The 25979-nt window shown below is 49.4% G+C and overlaps 1 protein-coding gene across 1 annotated transcript in view; it reads left to right on the top strand.

Moving 5' to 3' along the window:
* ITGB5 (integrin subunit beta 5) overlaps window positions 1-25979 on the top strand; it is a 112118-nt gene that overhangs the window by 58091 nt on the left and 28048 nt on the right. Inside the window, exons 6-10 of the mRNA XM_018045853.1 lie at window positions 5405-5566; window positions 7057-7152; window positions 9048-9137; window positions 16047-16181; window positions 24561-24990. Of these exons, the coding sequence (XP_017901342.1) occupies window positions 5405-5566; window positions 7057-7152; window positions 9048-9137; window positions 16047-16181; window positions 24561-24990 (913 nt within the window). The remainder of the gene's footprint in view (window positions 1-5404; window positions 5567-7056; window positions 7153-9047; window positions 9138-16046; window positions 16182-24560; window positions 24991-25979) is intronic.

Genomic DNA, 25979 nt, shown 5'->3' with positions numbered 1-25979 from the left:
ATCTTGATTCCAGCTTGTGCTTCTTCCAGCCCAGCATTTCTCATGATGTACTCTGCATATAAGTTAAATAAGCAGAGTGACAATATACAGCCTTGACATACTCCTTTTACTATTTGGAACCAGTCTGTTGTTCCATGTCCAGTTCTAACTTGCTTCCTGACCTGCATACAGGTTTCACAAGAGGCAGGTCAGGTGGTCTGGTATTCCCATCTCTCTCAGAATTTTCCACAGTTTATTGTGATCCACACAGTCAAAGGCTGTGGCATAGTCAATAAAGCAGAAATAGATGTTTTTCTGGAACTCTCTTGCTTTTTCAGTGATCCAGCAGGTGTTGCCAGAGAAGGCAATGGCAACCCACTCCAGTACTCTTGCCTGAAAAGTCCCATGGACGGAGGAGCCTGGTAGGCTGCAGTCCATGGGATTGCAAAGAGTTGGACACAGCTAAGCGACTTCACTTTCACTTTTCACTTTCATGCATTGGAGAAGAAAATGGCAACCCACCCCAGTGTTCTTGCCTGAAGAATCCCAGGGACAGGGGAGCCTGGTGGGCTGCCGTTATGGGGTCGCATAGAGTCAGACAAGACCAAAGCGACTTAGCAGCAGCAGCGGATGTTGGCAATTTGATCTCTGGTTCCTCTGCATTTTCTAAAACCAGCTTGAACATCTGGAAGTTCATGGTTCACGTATTGCTGAAGCCTGGCTTGGAGAATTTTGAGCATCACTTTACTAGCGTGTGAGATGAATGCGATTGTGCAGTAGTTTGCCCATTCCTTGGCATTGCCTTTCTTTGGGATTGGAATGAAAACTGACCTTTTCCAGTTCTGTGGCCACTGCAGAGTTTTCCAAATTTGCTGGCATATTGAGTGCAGCACTTTCACAGCATCATCTTTCGGATTTGAAATAGCTCAAGTGGAATTCCATCACCTCCACTAGCTTTGTTTGTAGTGATGCTTCCTAAGGCCTACTTGACTTCACATTCCAGGATGTCTGGCTTTAGGTGAGTGATCACACCATCGTGATTATTTGCGTTGTGAAGATCTTTTGTGTATAGTTCTTCTGTGTATTCTTGCCACCTCTTCTTAATATCTTCTGCTTCTGTTAGGTCCCTACCATTTCTGTTCTTTATCGAGCCCATCTTTGCATGAAATGTTCCCTTGGTATCTCTAATTTTCTTGAAGAGATCTATAGTCTTTCCCATTCTGTTGTTTTCCTCTATTTCTTTGCATTGATCGCTGAGGAAGGCTTTCTTATCTCTTCTTGCTATTCTTTGGAACTCTGCATTCAAATAGGTATATCTTTCCTTTTCTCCTTTGCTTTTCACTTCCCTTCTTTTCACAGCTATTTGTAAGGCCTCCTCAGACAGCCATTTTGCTTTTTAGCATTTCTTTTTCTTGGAGATGGTCTTGATTCCTGTCTCCTGTACAATGTCACGAACCTCTGTCCATAGTTTATCAGGCATTCTGTCTATCAGATCTAGTCCCTTAAGTCTATTTCTCACTTCCACTGTATAGTCATAAGGGATATGACTTAGGTCATACCTGAATGGTCTAGTGGTTTTCTCCACTTTCTTCAATTTCAGTCTGAATCTGGCAATAAGGAGTTCATGATCTGAGCCACAGTCAGCTCCCAGTCTTGTTTTTGCTCACTGTATAGAGCTTCTCCATCTTTGGGTGAAAGGAGTATAATCAGTCTGATTTTGGTGTCGACTGTCTGGTGATGTCCACATGTAGAGGCCTCTCTTGTGTTGTTGGAAGAGGGTGTTTGCTATGACCAGTGTGTTCTCTTTGCAGAACGCCATTAGCCTTTGTCCTGCTTCATTCTGTACTCCAAGGCCAAATTTAATCACACTCTAATTACAGTACTGTATTCTTTTTCACTGTTTTAAATGTTTACAGTTTCATACTTTTTATGAACACAGTGTCTAGTGGCAGTGAGGAGAGATCTCAGTTGCCTTAACTGTTCCCGAGTAGTAGGGTCTCCACCTGGTTCCTGTTTTGTCACTGTTAGTAAGAATACTGCTATGTGTGTTTCAGAATACTTCTTGCAGATGGTCTCCTGAAGGAGAGTCATTGAGTCAAAAGATGTGTACTTCTTCAAGGGTTTTTTCAAGTCAGGTATATTGAGGGATAATTTACATAGAGTAAAATTCACCCTTTTATATGTATAAAGTCTTAAATAAGACTTTAAGATATAGATGATGAAATTAAGAATTAAGATATAGATGAAGAAAAAATATTGATGAAAAAAGAGATGTAGATGATTTCTTTCACCTGAGGAAGTTTTCTGGTGGTGTCTGTTGTTGACTCCTTTCTTTGCCCTCAGCCTTTGGCCATCACTGATCTGTTTTCTGTCCCTATATATTTGTCTTTCCATGAATGTCTTCTGAATGAAGTTAGGCAGTAAGTTGTCGTTTGAGGGGTTTTTTTTTAGGCTTTTTCCACTTAAATCTGGAGCTTTGGAGGTTCCTCTGAGTTGGGTGTATCTGCAGTTTGTCCCTTTTTATTGCTGAATAGTATTCCATCTAGAGATGTATGATGGTATGTCTATGTATTCACCACTTGATGGACCTTTGGATTGTTTCTAAATTTTGGTGATCATGAATAGCTGCTATATAAATATTTGCATAGTAGTTTTTATGTGAGCAAAAGTTTTCATTTCTCTTGGATAAATACCAAAGAGTGAGATTGCTGAATTGATGGTCAGTGTGTATTTAACTTTATAGGAATATGCCAAACTGTTTTCCAAAGTTGCCAAAACATTTTGTATTTTCACTAGCAATTTATGAGAGGTCTAGTTGTTCCACATTCTTTCCAGCGCTTGCTATGTTCGGGGCTCTGTTTTTTTTTGGCATAGCTATCTGGTGGCATCTCATTGTGAATTTAATGTGCACCTCCTTAATGACTAATGTTGAGGATCCTTTTGTGTGCTTGTTTCCATCCATACCTCTTCTTCAGTAAAGTGCCTATTCAAGTTTCTGTTTTTAAAAATTCAGTTGTTTGTGTTGTTACCAACCTACAAAAGTGCTTTGTACATTCTGAGTACAAGTCCTTTATCAGATTTTTATTTTTTGCCAAACATTTTCTCCCAATCATGCCTTGTCATTTCTTTTTTCTTAATGATAACTTTCAAAGAGAAGATGGTTTTAATTTTGGTGAAGTCCAATTCACCAGATTTTTGTCCTGTGAATCATTTAAGAAGTCTTGCTTATACCAAGATTACAAACCAAGATTATAAAGCTTTTTCTCCTTTCTTTCCTTTGGACACATTATAGTTTTAGGTCTATGATCCTCTTTGAGTTCATTTTTGTACATAGTGAGAGGTATGGGTTAAGCTTCATGTTTTTTTCAAATAGATGTCCAATTATTCCATTAAATCGACCGTATGTGTGTGGGTCTATTTCTGGTCTCTGTTGTGTTCCACTGGTCCATGTGTCTTTGCTTTTCTCAGTAGCACACTGTCTCAATTACTGTAGCCTTGGCCTGATTGAATGAATTCCACAACTTTGTTGTTGTTTTTTCAAAGTTGTTTGCGTTTTCATTGTTGAGTTCCCATATATGCCAGTTATTGGCCCTCCTAACATATTCTCAGTCTTGCCACCAAGGGGACCCACTCCTCTCCACTTCTAATCCCTTAAATTAGATTTGTCACAACTTAGAATTCCATTGCCATAGGTGACTTTCTAGGTTTCTTCCTCGGGGTTTTGAAAATGTGCCCGGCCTCCTCATTGTGCCTTTACTCGGCTTCCTGGTTGCTTAGACGGTTAAGAGTCTGCGGGCAAGGCAGGAGACCCGGGGTTGATCTCCGAGTTGGGAAGATTCCCTAGAGAAAGGAATGGCAACCCGCTCCATTATTCTTGCCTGACCATTATTCCATGGACAGAGGAGATTCTGTCCTCTGTGCCTGGCCTTCTTATTGAGCCTTTACTAGTGCCTAGGACACCTCCCCGTCCCCAGCTTCTGCCTGCCCCCTCATGTCTTCTTCCAGCTTCCTGGAAGGGTCCTGACCTTTAGCTCAGTTCATGTTTCCTCTACCCTGGGAAGACTTTCTCGCTTCCTTCCCCAGTTTCTATTGAGAGTGTATTTACCTTCTTTAGCACACTTATCCTGATATGTTGAAGTTGTATTTCTGCTTGACTGCAAGCTTTTTGGGGTCCGAAACAGATGATTTCATAGACCCAGTGCCTTCCATGGAGCCTGTGCGAGGTCAGAGGTCAGTAATTGTTTGTTGGCTGAATGTTGAGCATCTGGGAAACTGATTCCCCAGAGGTGGATTCCTTGCTCACAGCTGGTATCCTGGCTTTCAGTCCTCTCTGGCTTCCTTTCAAACCACCTTTTCTTCCCTGTGTTACTCTTTTTGTGACTTATTTCCATGCTGCTTTTCGAGTGAATAAGAAAATGTCACAGCTCTTAAAGGCTGTTTTGTCCATCATTTTGGTGATAAGAAAGGATGATACCCTCACCCCCTCATCTGCCATAAGGTGGTAACTTTTAACTTGTGAAGTCTGTGAATCTGGTCCATTTCAGTGTCCAGTGTCCGTGTGCAGATAACTCAGCAGAGTTTAAATCCTTTCTGTGTTCATCCTGCTACCCATGTATTTTCTTTCACTACTGGTATGGAAGCACTCCAATCCCAGATTTTATTGCCCTGTATCAGGATCTAGCTGCTCCTAACTGTAATGATTAGGAGTGATTTGTATAGTGTCAGGGCCACAGAGGTTAAAGATTTAAAGTAGAGCCCTTCTGTGACAGTATAGCCTGTATTGAGCCATGCTACTGTCTGAAGAGTGGACATATTCCATACAGTGAAGCAGTTAAAGGGAGAAGAAAGGTTATCTGATTGACCTTAATCACTGGAGTGATTCAATTAATGATTGAAGTAGTTTACATCTACCAGAAAGATGGCAGATTTTATCAAATTCTCCAAAGACAGATCCGTCTGTTGATCGTTTGGGTGCTCTGTTCTGAGTGATTTGTGTCTTAATTGGGGAACTGAAGTGGTCACTTACCGGTCATCTTGGACCATGGCAGCCAGCCGAGTGTGTTGGAGTGTGGGGAAGTTGGGGTAGGCTAAAGGCTGTTCTGTGGAAGGAATACTAGGGGAGACTCAAAGGGGAGGCCTCCAGGAGGGGTGGCTATCGGGTAGAGAGGGAGCAGCGAGGGCAGGGTGGCCTGCAGCAAGGGGTTCCAGGCACAGGTGGGCCCCACGACGGAGATTCACCTCTGCCCCTTGGCTTCCCCCGTCAGCTGGCTCTCTGTGGTTCTGCAGTGCTTGCAGAGTGATCCCCAGCTGTGCACACAGAGGATCACCTGTGATCCGCACCACAACGCCTGGGAAGGGCCAGTGCCCCGCCTGATGCCCCAGGGCAGCCAGGAAGCCTTTAAACCCGTCAACTTCTGTCCCTCAGGAGAAGATTGGCTGGCGAAAGGACGCGCTGCACTTGCTGGTGTTCACCACGGACGACGTGCCCCACATCGCGCTGGACGGAAAGCTGGGGGGCCTGGTGCAGCCGCATGACGGCCAATGTCACCTGAACGAGGCCAACGAGTACACGGCGTCCAACCAGATGGTGAGGGCCGGACCCCAGCACCGCCCCGCGACCCTGCCTTGGTCTGCGGCCTCACCCAGCCTTGGCCACCTTCCTCCAGACCTCTGCTCACTGACTTCCCCATCCTTTCTTGGGACTGAGTTTCTATTCCATCTCCTCCAACTGGGCTTCCAGAACTCCTGCTCATCATTACCTTAGAGCGTTTCTCAAGGATTTCTGTAGCTGGTTCATCTTTCTGCTGTTGTGCACCCACACGAGGAAGGTTTAGTTGAAGGAAGAGGTGGGTGAGACAGGATAGATGTCAAAGGGAAGAGGCGATTTTACATGAGAGAGGGGACTGTGTTCCCGCAGAGGAAAAAAAACTAGGACAGAAGTTATGAGGCAAGACCAGCAAAGACAAGACTTCCGGGTTTCTAGAAATGGGCTTCCTGAGGCCCTGAGCTCCACCAGTGTTGGGGGCAGGTGGCAGGTGTCCTGTACTGGATGAGAAGCCCCAAGGACTTGCCACTCCCGGTAGTCTGTCACTGTGGTTGTGCAGTTAAATAGAATTTATGCAGAATTTCAAACATACAGTAGGCCAGTAAATGAACTTCTACCTACCTGTCACCCAGACCCAACAATTAAGATTTTTTTTCACACTTGCTGTACAAAGTTTGTTTTTTCTTCCCAAATATCCTCTTCCTTCCCAAATGTGCTTTCCAGAGTGCATTTGGTAGAGTGGCTGACTAGAGAGAAATTCTTTGTAAATCTTGCTGTACTAACCCAGTTTCTCCAGTTTTAAGAGGTGGTCAAGAATAATGGAGTCCAGAGAAAGAACTCCTAACTATACTACCTGATAGCTATAGAACCTCACTGATGAGGACTCCTGGACCCATTATTGGCCCTTAAAATCCTTCAGGACTTTGTTAAGCTGCCTTGCAGCATCCTTCAGGGAGCATTCTCGCTCCCTCCCTCCCTCTGTGCCCCTTCCCACACCGCAGCCTGACTTGTCCAAATGTCAGCAGCCTTTTCTGCCCATTCTGAGCCGTGAGAGGACTGAGCAGAACCTGTGCAGGACATTGGCAGGCCCAACATTGGGCATGGGAAAAGGAAAATAGGGCAAGGAGATCAGGAAGAAAGTCTTAGGGGAGAGAGGACAGATAAACAGGTGCTGATGGTAGGACGTAGTCACTGCCCTTTTGTGGCTTCCCCACTCTGCGCATTCCTGTGGAAGGGATGGAAACACAGACCAAGTGTGGGAGACCTCCACTCATCACTTCTCCATTCTGGGTTGAGAGGGGTAGAGGGAGTGAGTCTGGTTTGGTGGGTGCCAGAGGGTCCTTTCCTGGAGAATCTTCCCTACATAGTTTCTCAGTAAGGGGCTGCCCAAGGGGCTTGGCTGTTAAGGGGCTGCTAGGGGAAGATGCTTATTATCTGCACAGGTGATGAGTTACTGAGTGCACGTTGGAGCCAGGTGCTAGTGTCTCTACTTGCAAGAAATGTTACAACCTTGACTTTTGCCTTGGCCCTAGGACTATCCATCCCTTGCCTTGCTCGGAGAGAAATTGGCAGAGAACAACATCAACCTCATCTTTGCAGTGACGAAAAACCACTATATGCTCTATAAGGTACACCTGGAAGGGAGTGAGGGAGGCTGGTGGCCTGAATCTGGGGGCCCTGCTGACTCTGAGATGAATGGGAGAATGGAATGTGGGGCCAGGTGAAGTGGGGGGCGGCCGCATGAGGAGTGTTAACACCCTGCTCTGTGTGGGCAGAGATCCAAAGGAGGGTGGGATATAGTTCTGTCTTGATCTAGTGGAAAATGATGGTATTGAGGAAGTTCTTAGGCATTCATATAGCAGAGCATACCAAGCGAGTTAAACATATGGTTTCTAATTTGATAATGAGGGAAACAGTCTCAATTCCTGTTTTTCAGATGATGAAATGGAAACACCCAGGGAATAGGGAAGGAAGGTATAAAAGGAAGACGTGCAGAGAGAAAACTAGGCATACATGTAGACAGGCTGCGTGCAGAGTCTGTGTGCCCTCCCACAGAGTGTGGGATGTGGGAGACCAGTGGGTTAGTCTGGGGCAGGGATTTCCAAAGAAAACAGTAAGTGTCTTGAGTCTGTTACAAGACTTGCCCCAGCCATCCCACGGGCCACGCTCTACTCTCCCCTCATGAATGTGCTTCTCCCCCACAATCACGGGCAAATTGCCGTTCACTAGAACTCCCCTGCGAGCTGCTCCCAGAGTGTTCGTGTAAGTTGGGTGTGAAGCCCAGCTCACCTCTGACATCCTTTGAAATGAGAGGTCATGAGAAGTTCATCCCCACCTCTAGAACAGTCAACCCCAGTCCCCTCTCTCTGCTGCTCTTAAATATCCACCGGAGAACCTTTGTCTGAAGGTGTGTTTCTACTGTACCTGCCTCAGATCATTGATAAAATGCCACTTACATCTTCTTAAGTTCTTATCTTCTTTCTGTCTGAATCAATTTTAGATGAAAACAAGAGAAAGATTTTTTTGGGCTTTGTTTAGTGAAGATAGCAGGATAGGATATGGCCATTTACAGGGATCAGTTTTGGAGAGGTGGTTGCACGGACTATACTCCAGATGCTTCAGGAGGGAAGAGACCCACCTTGGCTTAGGGCAACCTTGCTTAGAACCAAGTACACCTCAGGGAGGAGGCATGTCCAGTCCAAGGCAGGCTGAGGGTGGCGGCTATTTCTAGATGTTTCTGTCACTTTAGTAAGTGACATACACTGGCCTTGGTACCAGTGAAAGAAGAAAGGCAGCCACGTCAAGGCTGCTTGCTTTGCCAAGGACTTCACCCAGAGATACCAGACCTCCTTGGAAGGCACCATTCCCATTCAGTTCCCTGCTAAGAAAAGAGACTGTCTTGGAGACCACTGGCAGAGTTTCCTCTTTCCCTCTTCCTGGACAGTTTGAGGGCATCTTTGAACAGCAACTGGGAATACCTATGTAGTCTAGAAGAGAGGACAAGAACATTGAGAATATATTGATTCTGGTGGTGGTGGTGGTTTAGTCACCAAGTCGTGTCCGACTCTTGCAAACCCATGGACTGTAGCCTGCCAGGCTCTTCTGGCAGGGAAGAATGCTGCCAGAGATCAAACCCGCATCTCTTGCATTGCAGGAGGATTCTTTACCATTGAGCCAGCAGGGCTCCCTATATTGACACTAGAGGATGGAATTTCAGAGCATTTTCCCATGACATGCCAGAGAGGAGGGGTCTCCAGGAAGAAGCCTGATATTGTACTTTAGAAACACAGCTTGTCAGACCCTTCTCACTCAGACCGTGGAGAACCGAGATTCCACAGCCTACTGCAACAGCTCCATTCCCTTGTGCTTACTTGCGGCTTCTCTTGAGTTATGGTGCCAGTGAGCGGCAGAAGCAGTGCAGAGGGCCCTGACCATTCTAGCTCAGTAGGGCAGTGTTCACTGTTTGACAGGGTGGAAAGGCAGAATGGGCTTATTTATTTTCTTTGTTTTTTTTTCCCTGAAGAATTTTACAGCCCTGATACCTGGAACAACAGTGGAGATTTTACACGGAGACTCCAAAAATATTCTTCAACTGATTATCAATGCATATAACGTAAGTCACCGATTTCTTCTCCCACCCCCACCCGCTCCTCCTGGGGCTCCAGGAGCTGGTGCAGGCTCGGGTTGGAAGGGCGCCATTGTGCTGGGGCGCTTGGTTCTGTGTCTTGCCTCCTGCCTCTTGAGTTTGGCGCCTTCCTCCTCCATTTGGATTCGGGGTAGAGAAGGCGTCCCGCCTGTGCCTTGGTCTCCCCTGACCCCTGCCACCTGGACTCACATCGTAAGTGGATCCCAGTGGAGCAGCACATGGCACAGTCTGGCCCTGGGATGTGCTTGGCTTCTCCCTTTGTGGTAACCCTGATCCCCATTAGGGCACCACGCTTGGGTGGTGGGTACAGGTGCTCTTCAGCCATCCAGGTGCCTGGGCCATCCTGCCACCGTGTTCCTGTGGCAAGAAGTGAGAAGCACGCACCCTGCTCGCCTCCCAGCAGGACTGAAATTCCCCAGGCTCCTGGAGCTCCACATTGAGCCACAGACTAAAATGGGTCAGAAGAATCCAAGAAGAGTCCACAACAGTCCTTTTGCCTACATGCTTAGGCTCTAATTAGGTCCTTTTCGAGGGAGCCTGCGGGGCTGTTAAATACTGCGCTACTGTAGCTCCATTAGCCTGACTCTGCTGTAGTAATAAGTACATGCTTAACAACATGATTTAGTGGAGCGCTGCTGCCTCCCAGGCCAGTCATCGACGATTCCCAAACCTCTCTCCATCCCACCCCCTTCCCTCTGTTCCTAACTCCCAAAAAGTGCTTGACACAGACCTTCTCTCCTCGGGGAAATGACAAGCCCCGATTCCTGTGCTGGCACGTACGTGCCCCTCCCTGTGAAGCCTCCAGTGCCCACCCAGCCCCTCATGAGGCCTGGTGGTTCCCGAGTTGGAATTCAGAGTGCATCTGTCCATTAAAAACAAAGTTCTACATAGAGTAAATGTAGTTTAGCTGGCTCTATTGTGTAGAATAGACCTGTGGAATATAATCAACTGCGCTGGCATCACACAGTATTAGGAAAACCATCTTACTTTCCTATGAATGATTTACAAATGCACATTTGGAGCTCTGTCTTTCCAGCTGAATTTGTTTCCTACTGTGGTGGCCTTATTTTGAGTTACAAAATGCTGCTGTGCTAGACCAGGGGCTGTAGGTAATACCCTTGTTACAGAGGACCCGGAGCGTAGGGTGCCAGCCTTCTCCTAGTCTCCTGAAGGCAGTGAGTGGGTGGCAGTAAGGAGTCGGGGCAGGTTTTCCCTCCTCCCCGTACCTCTCCCCCAGTTCTGTGCAGCTAAGGGTCCTCTTTCTCTCATACATACTCTGATCCTCATTCTTGGAACTTCCTGTTGAGAGAAACTGGACTTCCTTCGCCTTTCCTAGCTCACTTCTCTCACACTAACATCCTCTTTTCTGATCTCTGACCTTTAATCTTCATCGTGTCCATTGGCCAGCACAGAGCCCAGTGAGCCCGGGTTTCCATAGCTACGCTTTGCGGTTTTCAGATTCCTGCAGTGCGTGGAGGTGTAATGTAGTGAGGGAGTCTGAGCAGGGTGTGTGTGAGGGAAGGGCCAGGCCTGCCCCATGTCACCGCTGTCCCAAGGGCCCCCCTCACCGTCATACCCCGGGTCTCAAGCTCTGGACACGAACAGCGGGGTCAGAGCGAGAGCCAGAGGCATGCCCTGGACTGACTGCCCCATCCTGCTGGAGTCCTAGGGCTTGAAGACCCCTGGGTTAGCAGGGGGACTGTTGCTGACCAGCTCTCAACCATGCAGTGACCACTGCTTACCTCTTGCCAGGCCAGAGCCTTTGGGGAAGAGATGGCTGAAGGGTGACTGTGTCCTGGACTCCGGCATGGGGTGCAGGTTTCTCCTGGGCTTCTGAGGAGGAGCCATCTCCCAGCATCTCCATCCTCAGTCAGCTCCTGAGTTCTGACATCCTGGGTAGCTGGCAGCCAGAGCTCCAGGGCTCCCCTGGAAGTGTTTGCTGTCCAAGGCCCAGGCCCTCCTGCTCCTCATGGGTCTAATAAAGAAGGGCATCATGACACCCGGTTCTGTAGGACTAGCAGCTGGTGCTCGCCAGAGTTGGAAAAGGCGCTGTGCTCAGTCAGTGTTCCGTGTGACTGAGCGGTCTGCACATCCACAACCGTGTGAGGCTCCAGTGCAGACCAGGCGCACGGGGCCTTGGTAGTGGATCCCCAGGTGGAATCTCAGAGACGCTGCTCTCCCTCTGAGGCACGGTGCAGTGACCTGAGCAGGACTCACGACAGATGAATTCACCTTCTTAATGGAAACCCAGGGGCCTGGGTGAGGCAGAGGTCTGGAGGGGAGCAGGGAGCCCTCTCTGTGGCTGAGGAATCAGGAACCGGCAGAGTAGAGAAAAGATCCGTTCCAGGCAGGGGCACCATTTGGAACCTGGAGTGAGCCCCCAAGGACCTCTATGGATCCAGTATTATAGCTGCACCCTGAGTTAGATTGGTGTGTCTGTAAGGAAACATGTTAGGAAACCAGACTCTGTGACACCAGAGTGAGTGTGTGAAACCTGCCCTTTAAAATGGGCATTTCTGGAATACGATCCAAAGCAGCTATTCAAATTCAGTGGAAAACGAAAACAGCTTTCTTGAGAAGTAATTAACAAACTAATTTATAAGGCACTGTACTGATTTAAAGTGCATGCTTTGATAAGTTTTTGACAGTTGTACACACGTGTAAAATCATCACCAGAGTGAACGTGTCAATCACCCTAAAAAGTTGGGACCCTTGGTCACTCCTTACTTCTACTCTTTCCTTCAGTGGAAATTTTAAAGAAATACATTAAATATAGAAATGTGAAACAGCAAGGTGTTCAGAGCAAAGTCTAGCTGGTGGAAGCTGTGTTGGGGGCACTTCGGTGTTCAGTGTTCATTAGCACCTGATTCATTGGCTGCGGTCCTTTCTGGTAAGGACTGGGCCTCAGCCGCCCACCCGTCTCCTGGATTTGAGCCTGCACGGGCCCATGTGTATGTGCGTACTTTGGCCTGTGGTAGGGGCTCTGGTTATCCTTTCACCTGCTTCTCTACCCGGTCAGGGTCAGGGCATGGCTCTAATTGGACTGTTTGCATTTCTTGGCGTCACCTTCCCGCCTCTGCACTTTGTGGTGGATTTCCTGTGAGTCACACAAGGCATGAGTAAGTGTGGTGTGGACGCCTGCCTCCCCCAGTGCTGGCTCACCATCTGTGGGGACATCCTGAAGGGACTGCAGCAGAGCACGCATAGCGGACGAAGTGGTGTGACTCAAGGCCGGGGAGGGGGCGCAGCATGAAGGCGTGTCTAGTGCAACGGCTTGTAGAATCGAGTCTGTTGTTCTCCGCTTTCATGGTGGGAAGTCTGCACCTCTGGGCATTGATTGCTACATTTTTTCTCGCTATGCTGGATTCTTCATTGTGAGGGATCCCCGGTGTGGAGCTTTGCTGACAGTGGGTACTGGTGGGAGGTTCCCTTCCAGAGCTCGGAGGTAGGGCACTAGATGCACGCATGTGTGTACACGCGACACCAGCATTGTGTCACACAGACAAAGGGAGGGTTGAGCTCGGGGAGAAATGCTGGGGGGTCCCTGTTCAGGATGAGCAAGAACAGGGTGTGCTGGACGCCACTAGAGCTGCACGTGGAGGGTGACGTCAGAGGCCTCCTCACTGAGCACATGGCTTTCTTTTCACTGTTGCCATAGTCTGCTCTTCCCGCTCCACAGCTGGCCTGCCGTAAAATGATTGCAGATGTCACCTAGCCTGGGTATTTAACAGCCTTTAAACTTCTTGGCGTTGTCTACTCGTTCTAGGGTGTGAGGAATAAGGAATCGTATTCAGAGGCAAATTTGGGAGGAGTTCATTGAATTTCAGGAGTGACAAATAACGTTTTCGTGCATCACAACTGCATTGGCCGTGGCTTTGGTTTTCTGCTGTAGCCGGTACCCCGGCCACTTCTTCCTTCCTTCCTTCATTCAACAAACAAAGGCAGCTTAATGTGTGGCAGGCATCATGCTACCCCCTGGGGATAAAACCGAAAAGAACACAGTGCTACCCTCCAGAAACTCATAAGCTTTGAGGGGAGACTGACTCAACCAGGATACGACCTAAGCATCCACACTCCCCGAGGTCAGAGCCAGTTTCCAGTTAAGTGTATAACTGCAGAGAGCCTGGTAACTGCAGAGAGCACTGCAGGGGGACCCAGAAGGCCCGGTTCCGATCCTGCCTGCCCCTGCCAGCTAAGTGGCCTCAGTTCCCACTTCCATAAAATGAGAAGTTTGAAGTGAGTGATCTCCACAGTTCCTACCCTTACTAACATCTTAGAGCGTTTCTCATTCCAGAGACAGCATGAGGATCGAGAATAATACACACTAGATCTGAACACAAAGCTTAGGGGTGTCATGGCCAGAGCAGGACATAAGATTCCATGTCCATCTGCTACAGTTACCGATGCATCGACTAGGAGTTCAGTCCTCAGTGTCCCCTTCCTCCGCCAGATTCCCCGTTAATTCTCCCAGGCGGTAGCTTCAGCAGATCTTGGTGGCAAGTGCTGATGCTTCTTCCCAATGTCTTGTTTGTGAGCCATGGGGCCTTCGCATTTCATGAGACTGAGCCTAAGAAATTTAAATAGCTCCAGTCTACCTAGCCCTTTAATGATAAACTGCTTTGCCTCATCCTCACACTTCCTCACAATTAAAATGTACAATTTTAATTTACCTCATCTTCCAAAAATTTTCTTCTGCTAAGCCCGAGCTGCCTAGCATAGCTGTTGTTAAAAATATCCATCTTGCCCTCTATCCATCCATGCAATAAAAGTTTATGTGCAGTCCTAGAGAGAAATATGCTATGGTCCTTGGAATTCACAGCTCAGTGGGGAGAACAGATTTGTAAAAAAAACTAACCACATTCAGCAGGGCTTCCCCGGCGGCTCAGCAATAAAGAATCCACCTGCAATGCAGGAGAGGCAGGCTCGATCCCTGGGTTGGGAAGATTCCCTGGAGAAGGAAATGGCAAGCCACTCCAGCATTCTTGCCTGGGAAATCCTGTGGACAGAGGAGGCTGACAGGCTATAGTCCATGGGGTCGCAGAGAGTAGGACACGGCTGAGCATCTGAACAACAGCAGATCACGTGCAGCGGGAGAGCTGTGTGTGCTGAGTGGCACTCTCGCAGTCCTCTCTGCCGGTGGAGGCTGGCACTACCAAGAGAAGAGGAAGTGGGTTTAAGAGAGAATATTTTTAGAGTTGTAGAAGCACTTAGGCAATTGGTGGCAAAGGGAGAGACTATTTTTCGCAGAGAGTGTTTTCAATAAGCTGTTAATGTGTTGGGAAAACTGTATATTAACTAATGCAGGTGTAACACTACATGCTCAGCAGAAAAAAAAAAGAAAGATAATCAGCCCTAGGAGAGCAGGAAGCACTTCTGCCTTCCTCTGCCCAAAGTCTTGTTGCCTCAAATGCACCTGAGAAGGGAGGTAGGGGGCTGAAGGGCCGTCAGTTGACCTGGGGAGGGAGATCCATGTGTCTCTTGCAATGTGTATGCAACCTGCTATTCTGAGTGTATTTAGTGTATAAAAAATCCTTTTTGTAAGATGTACCTTAACTACAAATTAGTTACTTCATTTGGCCTCTGTCTCCAAAGTGTATCCTCCTTAGAGATTTTCAGTGGCGATTTTTTAAACTTGGAGACGTACAGACAATTGCGTAGACTTTTCACAAACTAAATACATCGTGGGTATTGAGCCCCCCAGGCCAAGATGGAATATTACCATGATTGCCTCCAGAACTCCTGTGTCCTCTTCTATGACTCTCCCCCAGGGGATAGTATAAAGAAGCGGAATCAGTCTGTATGCTGTGCACATCTGGTTTTCCTTTTGGACTGTGTGATATTTATGAGATTCATCTGTGTGGCAACAGGCAGTCCTGTTTCATTCGCTCTTGTACTGTATGGTATTCTACATGAGCACACCGTAATTTGGAAAAAAAAAATTCTGTTCTATTGATAAGCATTTGGTTGGTTCCAGTTTCTAGCTGTTATAGACAGTATTGCTGTGAACATTGCTGTCTGTGTCTGCCGGTCAGTACACATCTCTGTTGGATATGATTCTGATGTGAACTGCTTGTCTAAGGTTGACCTAAGCATTAGTAGGTACCAGATAATGTTTTTCTTGAGGGTTGTACCAGTTCACACTCCCACCAGCAGGGTTTGAGAGCCCCAGTTGCCCCAACTCCTTTCCAACATTTGGTGTTTTTAGTCTTTTATCTTTTCTATTCTGACGGATAATTTTAACTTGATTTTGGTTTCATCCACTGTTTTGAGGACATAGTCCACACATAAGATGTTATGTTCTCTCAGGAAGCAGTTGAGAGCTCATGAATGTGGACCTCATCTGGTGCGGGATGGATGTGATGGTGAACAGTGGAGGGTGGGTTCTGGGAGAAAGTACCTGCGGAGCTGATGGGAAAGGATGATAAGGAGCTGGTCAGGGGAGGAGAGAGAGGAGCAGTGGAGCAAAGGACCATTACCCCAGGCAAGTGCAAGGCCCATAGTCTAGAGAGCACATGGCAAGATATGAAGAGCTCCATGTCTAAAGCTGAGGGTGGGGATGAGAGATGGCTCTGCAGAGATGAGCAGGGACAGCTCATCACCCTTGGAAGCAGATGAAGTTATCCTGTGGCAGGTGGATCACTAGCACTTCTCTGAGCTCCCAGAGGGAGACCTCAGGCCCAGCCTAGTAAGATGGTGTGTGGGTGTGGAGAGGAGGAAAGGGATGAGGGAGGAGCAGCAACCCTAGCCCACTGGCTCTCGCCTTGGCTTGAGACCCCAGAGTCAGAGGAAGCCCTGTGGGCATCAGAGAACCAGTGTGGAGAGCATCTCAGCTGTAACCTTGACTGAGTGGTTCCGGCTTCTTCTCTCTCTGTTCAGAGCATCCGGTCTAAAGTGGAGCTGTCTGTCTGGGATCAGCCTGAGGATCTTAATCTCGTCTTCACTGCTACCTGCCAGGACGGCGTATCCTACCCTGGTCAGAGGAAGTGCGAGGGCCTGAAGATCGGGGACACGGTAAGTTCTCACCTCCTCACATGCTTAGACTTGTTAACATTGGTCATTGTGCTTTGGCTTCTGATAACTTTCGTGACTTATTAGAGGCCTTTGGGAGTTTGTATTCTGTCTTCCAGCTCAGCCTTCTCTGTGCTGTGCCTTCAAGATGTGGGTGGACTTGTTAAAAACTCCAGTCAGTACACAGCCCTCAGTATATTGGCTGCCTCAAGTTCACATGGTACCTTTGGTGCCTTTAACTTATTATTATTATTACCTTTGTTTGACAAGGATTAAATTGGGTTGAGGGAGTGTAAGTGGAAACCTAAAAGCCCCTGCCTTCATTCCTCGTCTCCTGGAGCTTGCTCTGTGCCTTGGATAGTCTGATCTTCACTTTCCCCTTCTATACAATATGAAGAAAACCTCTCACCTCTTCTGATCTGATCAGATGGAATGGCTAACTCTCACAATGGAGGGAGCATGGATTGCCTTGTCTGACTTTAAGTGGATATAATCAAACGGTGGGGAAGAAATATCGCATATGAAGGTACATTCCAAGCTAAGGACTTGAGGGAGGGAGGAGGATGTACAAGTGATGAGAACAAAGGTGAAACCCTGGCTCAGAGGCAGGCAGAGTGGTGATGGAGAGCCAGCCACACTTCTAGAGATTTCTGCCACCAGAAGCCCCAGACAGACTGTGAGATGCATTCTCTGCTTCGTTGTCACTTTCCTTGCTCAGAAAATGGGAAGGCAGTGAGGGGAAGTTCTCCTCTGTAATGAAAAGATCTGATTGGAGCTGGAAATATTAGAGGGATCGTAAAGATCCATGGCTGTATCTTCTGGGCTTTCATAAGCACTAATGATGGCCAAGGTGGAGATTAGCAGACATATCCTGGACGCCAGGGAAATGGCTCAGAAAGACATGGGTGGGGTCACACAGTTGCTTACCCCACAGTGTGGTCTTTTGGAGTTGCCTCATGTTCTGTAATTGATTCTGTCCCTCCTTCACCTTCCCAACTGCTCTTCACCCACTTTACAACCCACAAGCATACATCTCACCCATTCTAAATCTTATAGGGGTGCCTCACCCCAACAAAGAAGACTGTTCAGAACGTGGCATGAAAGTTGAGAAAGTGAAGGACTCTAATGACCAGACAACAAATCTTTTTCTAACTCAGGTTTTTTTTCCAAGTGTCTTTTTGCTCTTTAAAAAAAAAAAAAGGAGAGGGGGAGATTGAGCTAATCAAGTTGTCAGATAATGAATTATTAAAATTTAAAAATGCTTATTTATGGCTTTTAGCTCCGAAGATACTCATAGAATAAGGTGATGCCGCTGTAACAGACTCCTATTCCCATCTTCCTATTGACGTGAATAAATTTTGGAGAGAGTGGTTTAATCTATGCAAATAAAATACAGGAGTAGAATTGCTGCTAATCCCTGTCTTATTTAGTAATAAGTCAAATTTTTAATATACATGGACTATTTGGGTGGGGAAAGCCCCATCTCATTAAAGTTGCACGTCGAATAAAATTTTATTTTTTCATACTTGTCATATTTGTGATATATTTAGGTTGTTTTGATCAGTTGCAATGATTAGTCAATCCAGATGGTGTTTTTAAAAACATAAAAGCCTTATAGTCACCGAGTCTAAAGAGGCAACTATGAAATGTAGAAGGAGTCAGAACTAACCAGAAAAAATACTTGTAAGTGGATTCTGTAGATCTGTGGTGCATGGGATGTTTAGTGCAGTGTGTCAGCAAAGCTAAAGAAGGATGCGTGAAAAACACCCAAAGAACCCTTTGCCTGGAGAAATAGGTGCCATGAAACTGAGGAGGCGAGGATGTACAGCACACACCAGATGCCTGGGTTTCAAGATGTCTCTAGACAATTCCTAATGGCATCCTAATGCAAAGACAGGTAACATAGGTTGGCAGTAGCAGAGCTGGGCAGACGCACAGCTGAGTACATCTGCTTTCTAGGAGTGTTGATGCCATCAGCTGGAGGAAGGCTTGGCTGAGGTTCGTACTGTCTCCTGTCCACGTTTGCTACTGGCTTGAGATTAACTTGTGGGAGAACTGCTTATCAAAGGTGGGAAGGTCACAAAGCTGGAGAAAGTAGATTACTTATAAAGCAGGAAAAGCAAGATTTAAGAACATTTTTCAAAATGAAGTGGAGTTGAAATCATTGGGATTAGTATCTTGCACTTAGTTCAGAATATTAATAAGATAGAGGGAACTTGGTTTGATAGTAGCTTTTAAAGAAAAGGATCTGGTAGATTCTGATTCTCAAAGGCTCCATGTGAATAACTAGCGTTGCTTTTAAAAAAATACAACGCCAGCTGAGGGCGCATTAATGGAACCCCACTGGATTCCCTGTAAAGTGAGAGTGAAGTCGCTCAGTCGTGTCCGACCCTCAGCAACCCCATGGACTGCAGCCTCCCAGGCCGCTCCGTCCATGGGATTTTCCAGGCAAGAGTACTGGAGTGGGGTGCCATTGCCTGTAAGGAAGGTAGTTATTCACATTGACAGATGAGCAACACACAGGGTTCAGTCAGTTCCCCAAGTAAGCAGCCAGTAAGTAGCAGAGCAGAAGTCCAAGGCTCAGACCCGGCTCTGACACCAACACCAGTGCTCCTCCCTACCCCCCACCACCTTCCCTTGGCGCTCGCTGCCTGTCACTGTTCTATCACGCCTGTCGCGCCTGTCCAGAGGGCTCGCCTCAGAGTATGATCTCAAGGGCCAGCCTCTAGCAAGGGAGTACCTCCCCACGTGCTCTGCACACCCCCCGTGGCTCAGTGCTGCCAGGCACCCTGAGATGTGAGCTCACCCACAGACGGGCAGTGGACCTGCGACAGTCTCCTGAGTCCCTCACTGCTCATAGCATCCTGACCGTGGGGATGGTGACGCGAGCTGCCGTTTCCTGGGGATTTATAATGCGCTCCATGCTGTGCTAGGGCTTTGCCGCCAGGTCTCTGCTGCTTGCAGCCCCTGGGTCAGGTGGACATTCCTTCTCCATTTTATGTGAGAAAGACTGAGACTCTGGGGTGGGGTTGTGGGGTGGCACTGAGGGGCTTTCTAGAAGTCTGACTGCTGGTGAGCACGCGCACTAGGAGACAGCTGCAGCCACTGATGCCGCAGTCCATGTTTCCCCCTTAAACCTTGTGCACTTTGGAAAGTTGCAGAGACGCGAAAGGTGTTATCATCACCACTTTCGTGGGGTCACTCTAGTGTACAGATCTTGTTTCTGCTAGGATATGTCAGCAAGATAGGAACGTTGTCCAGAAGACAGGACAGGATTCTAAGCGGCATTTTTTTCACAAACGTGAACCATCTCAGATGTATTTGGATGGTTTCAGGAGCATCTGAAGCAGGAGAAGGAAGGGTGCTTCTCCCACGCTCTCCACAGCGTTTCTGTGCCAGCAGGTGAGCCGGAGCCTCTCTTGGGCTCCGAGGGGCCGTGACCCTGTTGAGACAGCGGCCTGAAGGCAGGCCTCCCATACTGGCCCCGTTTGCTCTCTCTGTCTGAGAGGCTACAGTCATGTGGCCCCTGGCTCTGCCGCCAGGGCTGCTAGGTTTTGTTTTCTGTGGATGGAGACAGGCTGGCACAGAGCAGCGGCCACTCACCCATCATAACCGGACCGAGTGCTGCTGGCCAGGCCACCAGAGGTGAGCTCCTTGAGGGCCCTGGAGGCAGGGGAGGACAGAACCCAGGGTAGAATGGAAAGGTGGGGTCCTTGTTCAGAAGTAACTTCAGATAGCAGAGTATTACAACTAAACATGGGTCATTCTGAGTGTGGAGTCCACCATGCTGGTGTGGCAGAGAAACTGGGGGCCTCCCCTCAGCCCCCTTTTTGCTCATGGAGCCCCAAGGAAGAAAGGCCCCTCATCACAGGGGCGACTATTTCAGCTGAGGCTCAGAGTTTTCCAGACATAGAAGAAGGTTTGGGAGGCCCCATTAGTGGTAAGTCCATGACGGTATTGCCCTTTTGCAGGTGGGAAGCAGCTGAGGGGAGTGGGCTGGGGACGGAGGGGAGAGTGGCAGGGACAGAGCCAGGATTGGGCCGACTGGGAGGACGAATGTTCCAATATGGTGTCTGGCTGTTATTCGGCAGGTGTTTTCTGTTCCTTAGCACCGCAAGCTGGGAGGGCTGCGGGCAAGTCAGGAAATGGTGAGGAGGTAGGCAGGGGCACAGGGCACAGCGGAGAGGCGCTGGGTCTCAACTGGATAAGAGGAATTAGGGAGTGCAGACGGGCTATCACTACCATCAGGTGCGTCTCCGGGCCTGGCCTGTGGATAAGGATGTGGCCCATGGGTTGAGGGGAGCCGTGGGACAGCTGGGTTCAAGCGGCTTCCGTGTGGGTCTCGCCTCTGTAACCAGAATTTCCTGCAGGGGTCGGGGTGGTCAGGCAGCAGCATGTGGTTCCTTCCAACCAGAGGCTGTGGTTCCCTGACTGTCCTGTGTCCTTTGGGTAAGGGGTCTGTTCAGAAAAGAAGCAGGTGGTAGGGTTGTTGTTATTCAGTTGCTAAGTTGTGTCCGACTCTTTGCCACCCCATGGACTGCAGCTCACCAGGCTTCCCTGTCCTTCACTGTCTCCCAGAGTTTGCTCAGACTCATGTCCATTGAGTAGATGGTGTTGTCCAACCAATATCATCTTCTGTCGCTGACTTCTCCTCGTGCCCTCTCCTCCTGCCCTCAGTCTTTCCCAGCATCGGGGTCTTTTCCAATGAGAAAGTATTGGAGCTTCAGCATCCGTCTTTCCAATGAAGAGTCAGGGTTGATTTCCTCTAGGAGGTGTAGGGGGTGAGGGACAAAGGTTGTTCTCAGAGAAATAATCCTTAAATGAAATCTTGAAGTCCCAAATCTAGTGATTTCCATTTTTTCCTCCCAACACCAACCAAAGCTGACTGAGTGGGCCAGGCTGCTGGAAGTTGGTTTTCTCATGAACTGGCTTTGACACATCAGTATGCAAGTGGCCTGCTGTGCGGCCAGCACTAACGCCTGGTACAAAGGACCCTGTGAGCCCCGTCATAGGCTTCCCACGGCGTTCCCTCTACTGTCCCCTCCCCTGGGGCTCTCCACCTCGTGTCCATGCCCATTGTCTCAGTGAGCTCCTAGTAGCCTTGGCATCTGCACAGCCTGGATTTGGTGGGCCTGAGTGGGGGTTGGGCAGCCCCTGGGAAAGGATGAATCAGGCCAGCAGCCCCAAGGGGGGAACCAGGAGCATCTCAATGAGGTTCAGAGGAAGGGCTGCTGTGCCCGTGACCATCCTCTGGAACCTCAGAGTGGGAAACGGAGAGTCTCCAGAACTGGGGGCCTTCACCATCAGTCCACAGTGATCGCAGAAAAGGAGCCTCATTCCAGCCACCTGACAGGCTCGCTGGATTCTTTCCTGGTCCCTCAGGGAAGTGGACTCTGAGGGGAGGGGTGGCAGAACAGATTGACTCTCTGTTCCCAGCGTGCTTTTTATAGCATTTCTGTGCCCAGCAGGACCTGAAACTTGTTGGCTGTAACTGAGCCATTTTCTGGTTATCAGGTGGCCAGTCAGACATTAGGCCGCATGGGCCCTGACAGTGAGGGCCTTGGTTAGACCAGAGCTTGGCTGGGGAGGGCCAGCGGGACCTGCTGAGAAGCCAGGCCTTCCTGCTTCTCCAGCCGGGCAGCCTGTGCAGACAGCAGGTGAGCATTTCTGAATCCTGGGTGGTTGGCTGCCAGCACTCATTGAGGGTCTTCACCTTTCCACTTCCTCCTGGTAAGTCCCGGGAGATTTAATCCCCTCTCTTGCTTCTTAATTCCACGATACAGGCAAGTTTTCCTGGGGGAAGGTTATGCTCACAGATGGACACTACCCACAGTCTTGCAATAATTAAATGCCTTGGACTCTTGGTCCAGGCTGTTTGTAACTTTTTTCATTTCTGACCCCCAGCTGCCTTTGCAGGGAGCAGAGCTTTCCATTTACCAAGTCCAGCAAAGTTGTTGCCTTGGGAAGCACTAGGCTTCTCTCTCAGCCTCAGAGGGAGAGATGTTCACCTCCACATTCTTGATGCCCTTGGCACCTTGGCCAGGTGCAGCCTCCTTGTCCTTCCATCTGTACTCAGCTTACCCCCAGCCCAAGGCTGGAAGATTTAAAGAAACCTCTGGTCACCACCTGGGAGGGGTCCCCACCTATGGTCCCTGTGTGAGCTGGGCCTCTCCCTCTGAACCCAGCTCTGGACACTGGACACTTGCCTCATTCTCTCCGTCTAGGAGGAGATGTGCCAAGGTGAGCACATGCCTACCCCCTCCCACCCTCCCCAGCTGTGTGAGCATCACTAAGCCCCCTGAGCCCACCAATCAACCCTGCTTCCTGGTAAATGAGGATGCCTCCTCCTAGGGCATGTAAATGAGATGCTCATGGAAATACCGAGCACGGTGCCTGGTGCGTGTAGTACTCAGCAGCTGGTAACCGTTAGGCAGACTGCAGCATCCTGGGTGGGTCCCCATCTCACTTCCTTGCCTGGAGAGCCCCGCCGTACCTGAGGGCCTTGGAGCTTACTCTTGAATTTGCTTTCGTCAGTTGCTCCCTCTGCCCCTCCCACTGCCCACGTGGAAGTGGGGGTGGGCCAGTCTCAACTCGCTGCAGCTGGCTTGGTCCTGCCAGCTTCCTGACCTGGCTCGTGGCCATTGTCCTCAACTCCCTCATCCGGCAGCGTGTCCTGTGACACCCCTTCCCCAGTGCTGACTCCTGCTGTCTTGTTGCCAGCAGGACCCTCTCCAGGGCCTGGGGCGCTGGCTCTCCTGCTCAGTCTCACACATGCCCACTCCCACCCTGGGGGTCCCTAGGTGTCACGGAATCTGAGGGGAGGCCTTTTGGAGTCAGTAATGATCCCAAAGTAAAAGGGATCCATAGAACGTGTAGAAAAAATTATTTTGAGAGTTTTCCGAAAATATACCTAAAGAGTACCCAGTAAAGCAGGTTACTGATGACTTTTTAAAGAAATCAGTTCTTTTCTAACCCAGATAGTAGAATTAACAACAACAGTAGCTAAAAGTGGTTCCTAACTTGTTTTGAGCTTCCAGAATGTTCTGAGGAGCCTTTTGAAAAAGAGAGATATCTGGGCCAGGCAGTGGGTCAGTTTCTGGAGTGGGTCCAGGCCTCTGTCCATTTAAGGGAGAAGGACTCGGGGTGTTGTCTGGTCAGGTGTGCCAGCTACCTGTCTGGAGATTTCTGCAGCGCCATGCGTGGAGGGCAGTGCTAGATGACTCTCACCACACAGCGTGAGAGGGGAAGTGGGGTCATGCTTGACTTCCTGGGAGAATCACAGCGAGCAGTGTCTTTCCCTTCCTCACATCCCAGCCGTGTGGGCGGCTTACAGGCACCTTTCCTCCCTTGTGATCTGTCATTGAGGTCCACTTTCCTCCCTGTTTTCATGGCAACTCATAAGCAGTTCAGGAGCTGGCAACATGCTTTGCATGCTTTGTTTAATAAGAGAAAATCTGTCCACATGTATCCCTGGTGACTCAGATGATAAAGAATCTGCCTGCAATGCAGGAGACCTGATTTTGATCCCTGGGTCGGAAAGATTCCCTGGAGAAAGGAATGGCTACCCACTCCAGTATTCTTGCCTGGAGAATCCCCGTGGACAGAGGAGCCTGGTGGGCTACAGTCCATGGGGTCACAAAGAGTTGGACATGACTGAGCGACTAACCCTCTCACTTTTTCTTTCACTTCTAAATAAAACCTCAGGGCCATGGGCTGATTGTGAAAGACTCGGTTGTGGGTGCCACTCAGAAACTGGGACAAAGGGAGGCTCAGGTGTGTCTGTGAGGAGACGGCTAAGCTGGAAGGGACCCAGGGGTCCTCTGTCCCTTCTCCAGCAGGGGAGGAGGCACCTCTGTGGAAGAATAGGCAGCTGCCAGGGCTGCTGGGCCCCAGGGCCCCGCGTGCTCAGGGAGCATGTCTAGCTTGGTGCAGACGAGGTGCCTGGTAAATTGTTGAATGTTTCGTTGACTTTTAAAATGGAGATGGGGAGAGGATAGGATAGAAATGAAAAGAAAGGGGAGAAAGAGAACCATGTAACCTTGAGTGAATCTTTCTACCTTCCTGTGGAAGACTTTTTCCTCCAGGGTGTGAGGATTCAAAGAGATAACATTAACGAACCAAGCACAATGCCTGTCAGATGCTGGTGCCTGAACACACCCTTGCTGGGTAAAGGGAAGGGCTTGCTGACTTGGGGCCTCATCCTCCTCGGGTGGCTGGAATGGCCTCCCTGCATGGGGGCAGGGGCCAGATTTGATCCCAGCTCTGCACGGAGGACCTTGGAGGAACTGTGCTAAGGCCCCTGGGTGATGGGGAGGCCAGTACAGGGAGCGGGAGGCCCAGTTGCGCCACGGCCACAACATCCCCTCTCTTTCTCCTGCCCAGGCGTCCTTTGAGGTGTCGGTGGAGGCCCGGAGCTGCCCCGGCAAACACTCGCAGCACACGTTCACCCTGCGGCCTGTGGGCTTCCGGGACAGCCTGGAGGTGGGGGTCACCTACAACTGCAGGTGCGGCTGCAGCGCGGGGCTGGAGCCCGACAGCGCCAGGTGCAGCAGCAACGGGACTTACGTCTGCGGCCTGTGCGAGTGCAACCCCGGCTACCTGGGCACCCGGTGCGAGTGCCAGGAAGGGGAGAGCCAGAGCGGGTACCAGAACCTGTGCCGGGAGGCGGAAGGCAAGCCTCTGTGCAGCGGGCGCGGCCAGTGCAGCTGCAGCCAGTGCTCCTGCTTCGAGAGCGAGTTTGGCAAGATCTACGGGCCCTTCTGCGAGTGTGATGACTTCTCCTGCGCCAGGAACAGAGGTGTCCTCTGCTCAGGTGGGTGCCCCCGCAAGCACCATTGCTCTGAGCCAAAGCATGCCTTTTACTGAGTGCCATGGTACTGCTGGGAGCAAGCGAGGGTCAGCCTTGTGGGTGGCACCAGCATGTTGAATAGAAAACAAGAGACAGCGCTGCCGCGTTGTGTGAGGGACTCAGGGCTGGCGGGGTCTGCTGTGCGTCCTTCAGGACTTACCCACACGGCATTCCTGACTTGTAGATGATCAGCCTCTTCTTGATCGCCCTGGGAAGGAGCTCTCTGGGGATGGTAGTCATTATTCCTTTATTAGACATCCATTCATCACCTATGGGCTTCCCTGGTGGCTCAGCTGGTAAAAGAATCCGCCTGCAATGTGGGAGACCTGAGTTCAATCCCTGGGTTGGGAAGATCCCCTGGAGAAGGGAAAAGCTACCCACTCCAGTGTTCTGGCCTGGAGAATTCCACGAGCTATACAGTCCATGAGGTCACAAAGAGTCAGACACGAGTGAGCAACTTTCACTTATCATCTCCTATGGCTGCTCTAACAAGTTTCCATAGACTTAGTGGCTTAAAACAACCCAAGTTTATTCCATTCCAGTTCTGGATGTCAAAAGTCTGAAGTGGGCGTTATTTGGCCAAAATCCAGGTGTCGTCAGGGCTGCGTTCCTTCTCGAAGTTCTAAGGGAGAGTCTGTTCCCTGGCCCTCTCCAGCTTCCAGAAACCCATCTGCATTCCTTGGCTTGAAGCACCGTTCTCTGTTTTCACAGCCAGCAATGTAACATCCTCACATCTCTCTCTGACCTCTGTTTTGCGCTGATGCTCTTTGCCTCCCCCTTATAAGGAGCCTGCGGCTGCATTGGACCCACCAGATAGTCTAGACCAGTCGCCGCATCTCAGGATCCTTGGCTTAGTCACATCTGCAGGGTCCCTTCTACCCTGTAAAGTGACACTGATACAAGTTCCAGGGATTAGGCTCTGCATATCTTCGAGGGCTATCCTTCTGCCTCCC

Source organism: Capra hircus, chromosome 1, assembly GCF_001704415.2.
Source record: "Capra hircus breed San Clemente chromosome 1, ASM170441v1, whole genome shotgun sequence".
Taxonomy (NCBI): domain Eukaryota; kingdom Metazoa; phylum Chordata; class Mammalia; order Artiodactyla; family Bovidae; genus Capra; species Capra hircus.
The sequence above is the reverse complement of the archived record's forward strand: the minus strand, read 5'-3'. Positions and strand labels throughout refer to the sequence as shown.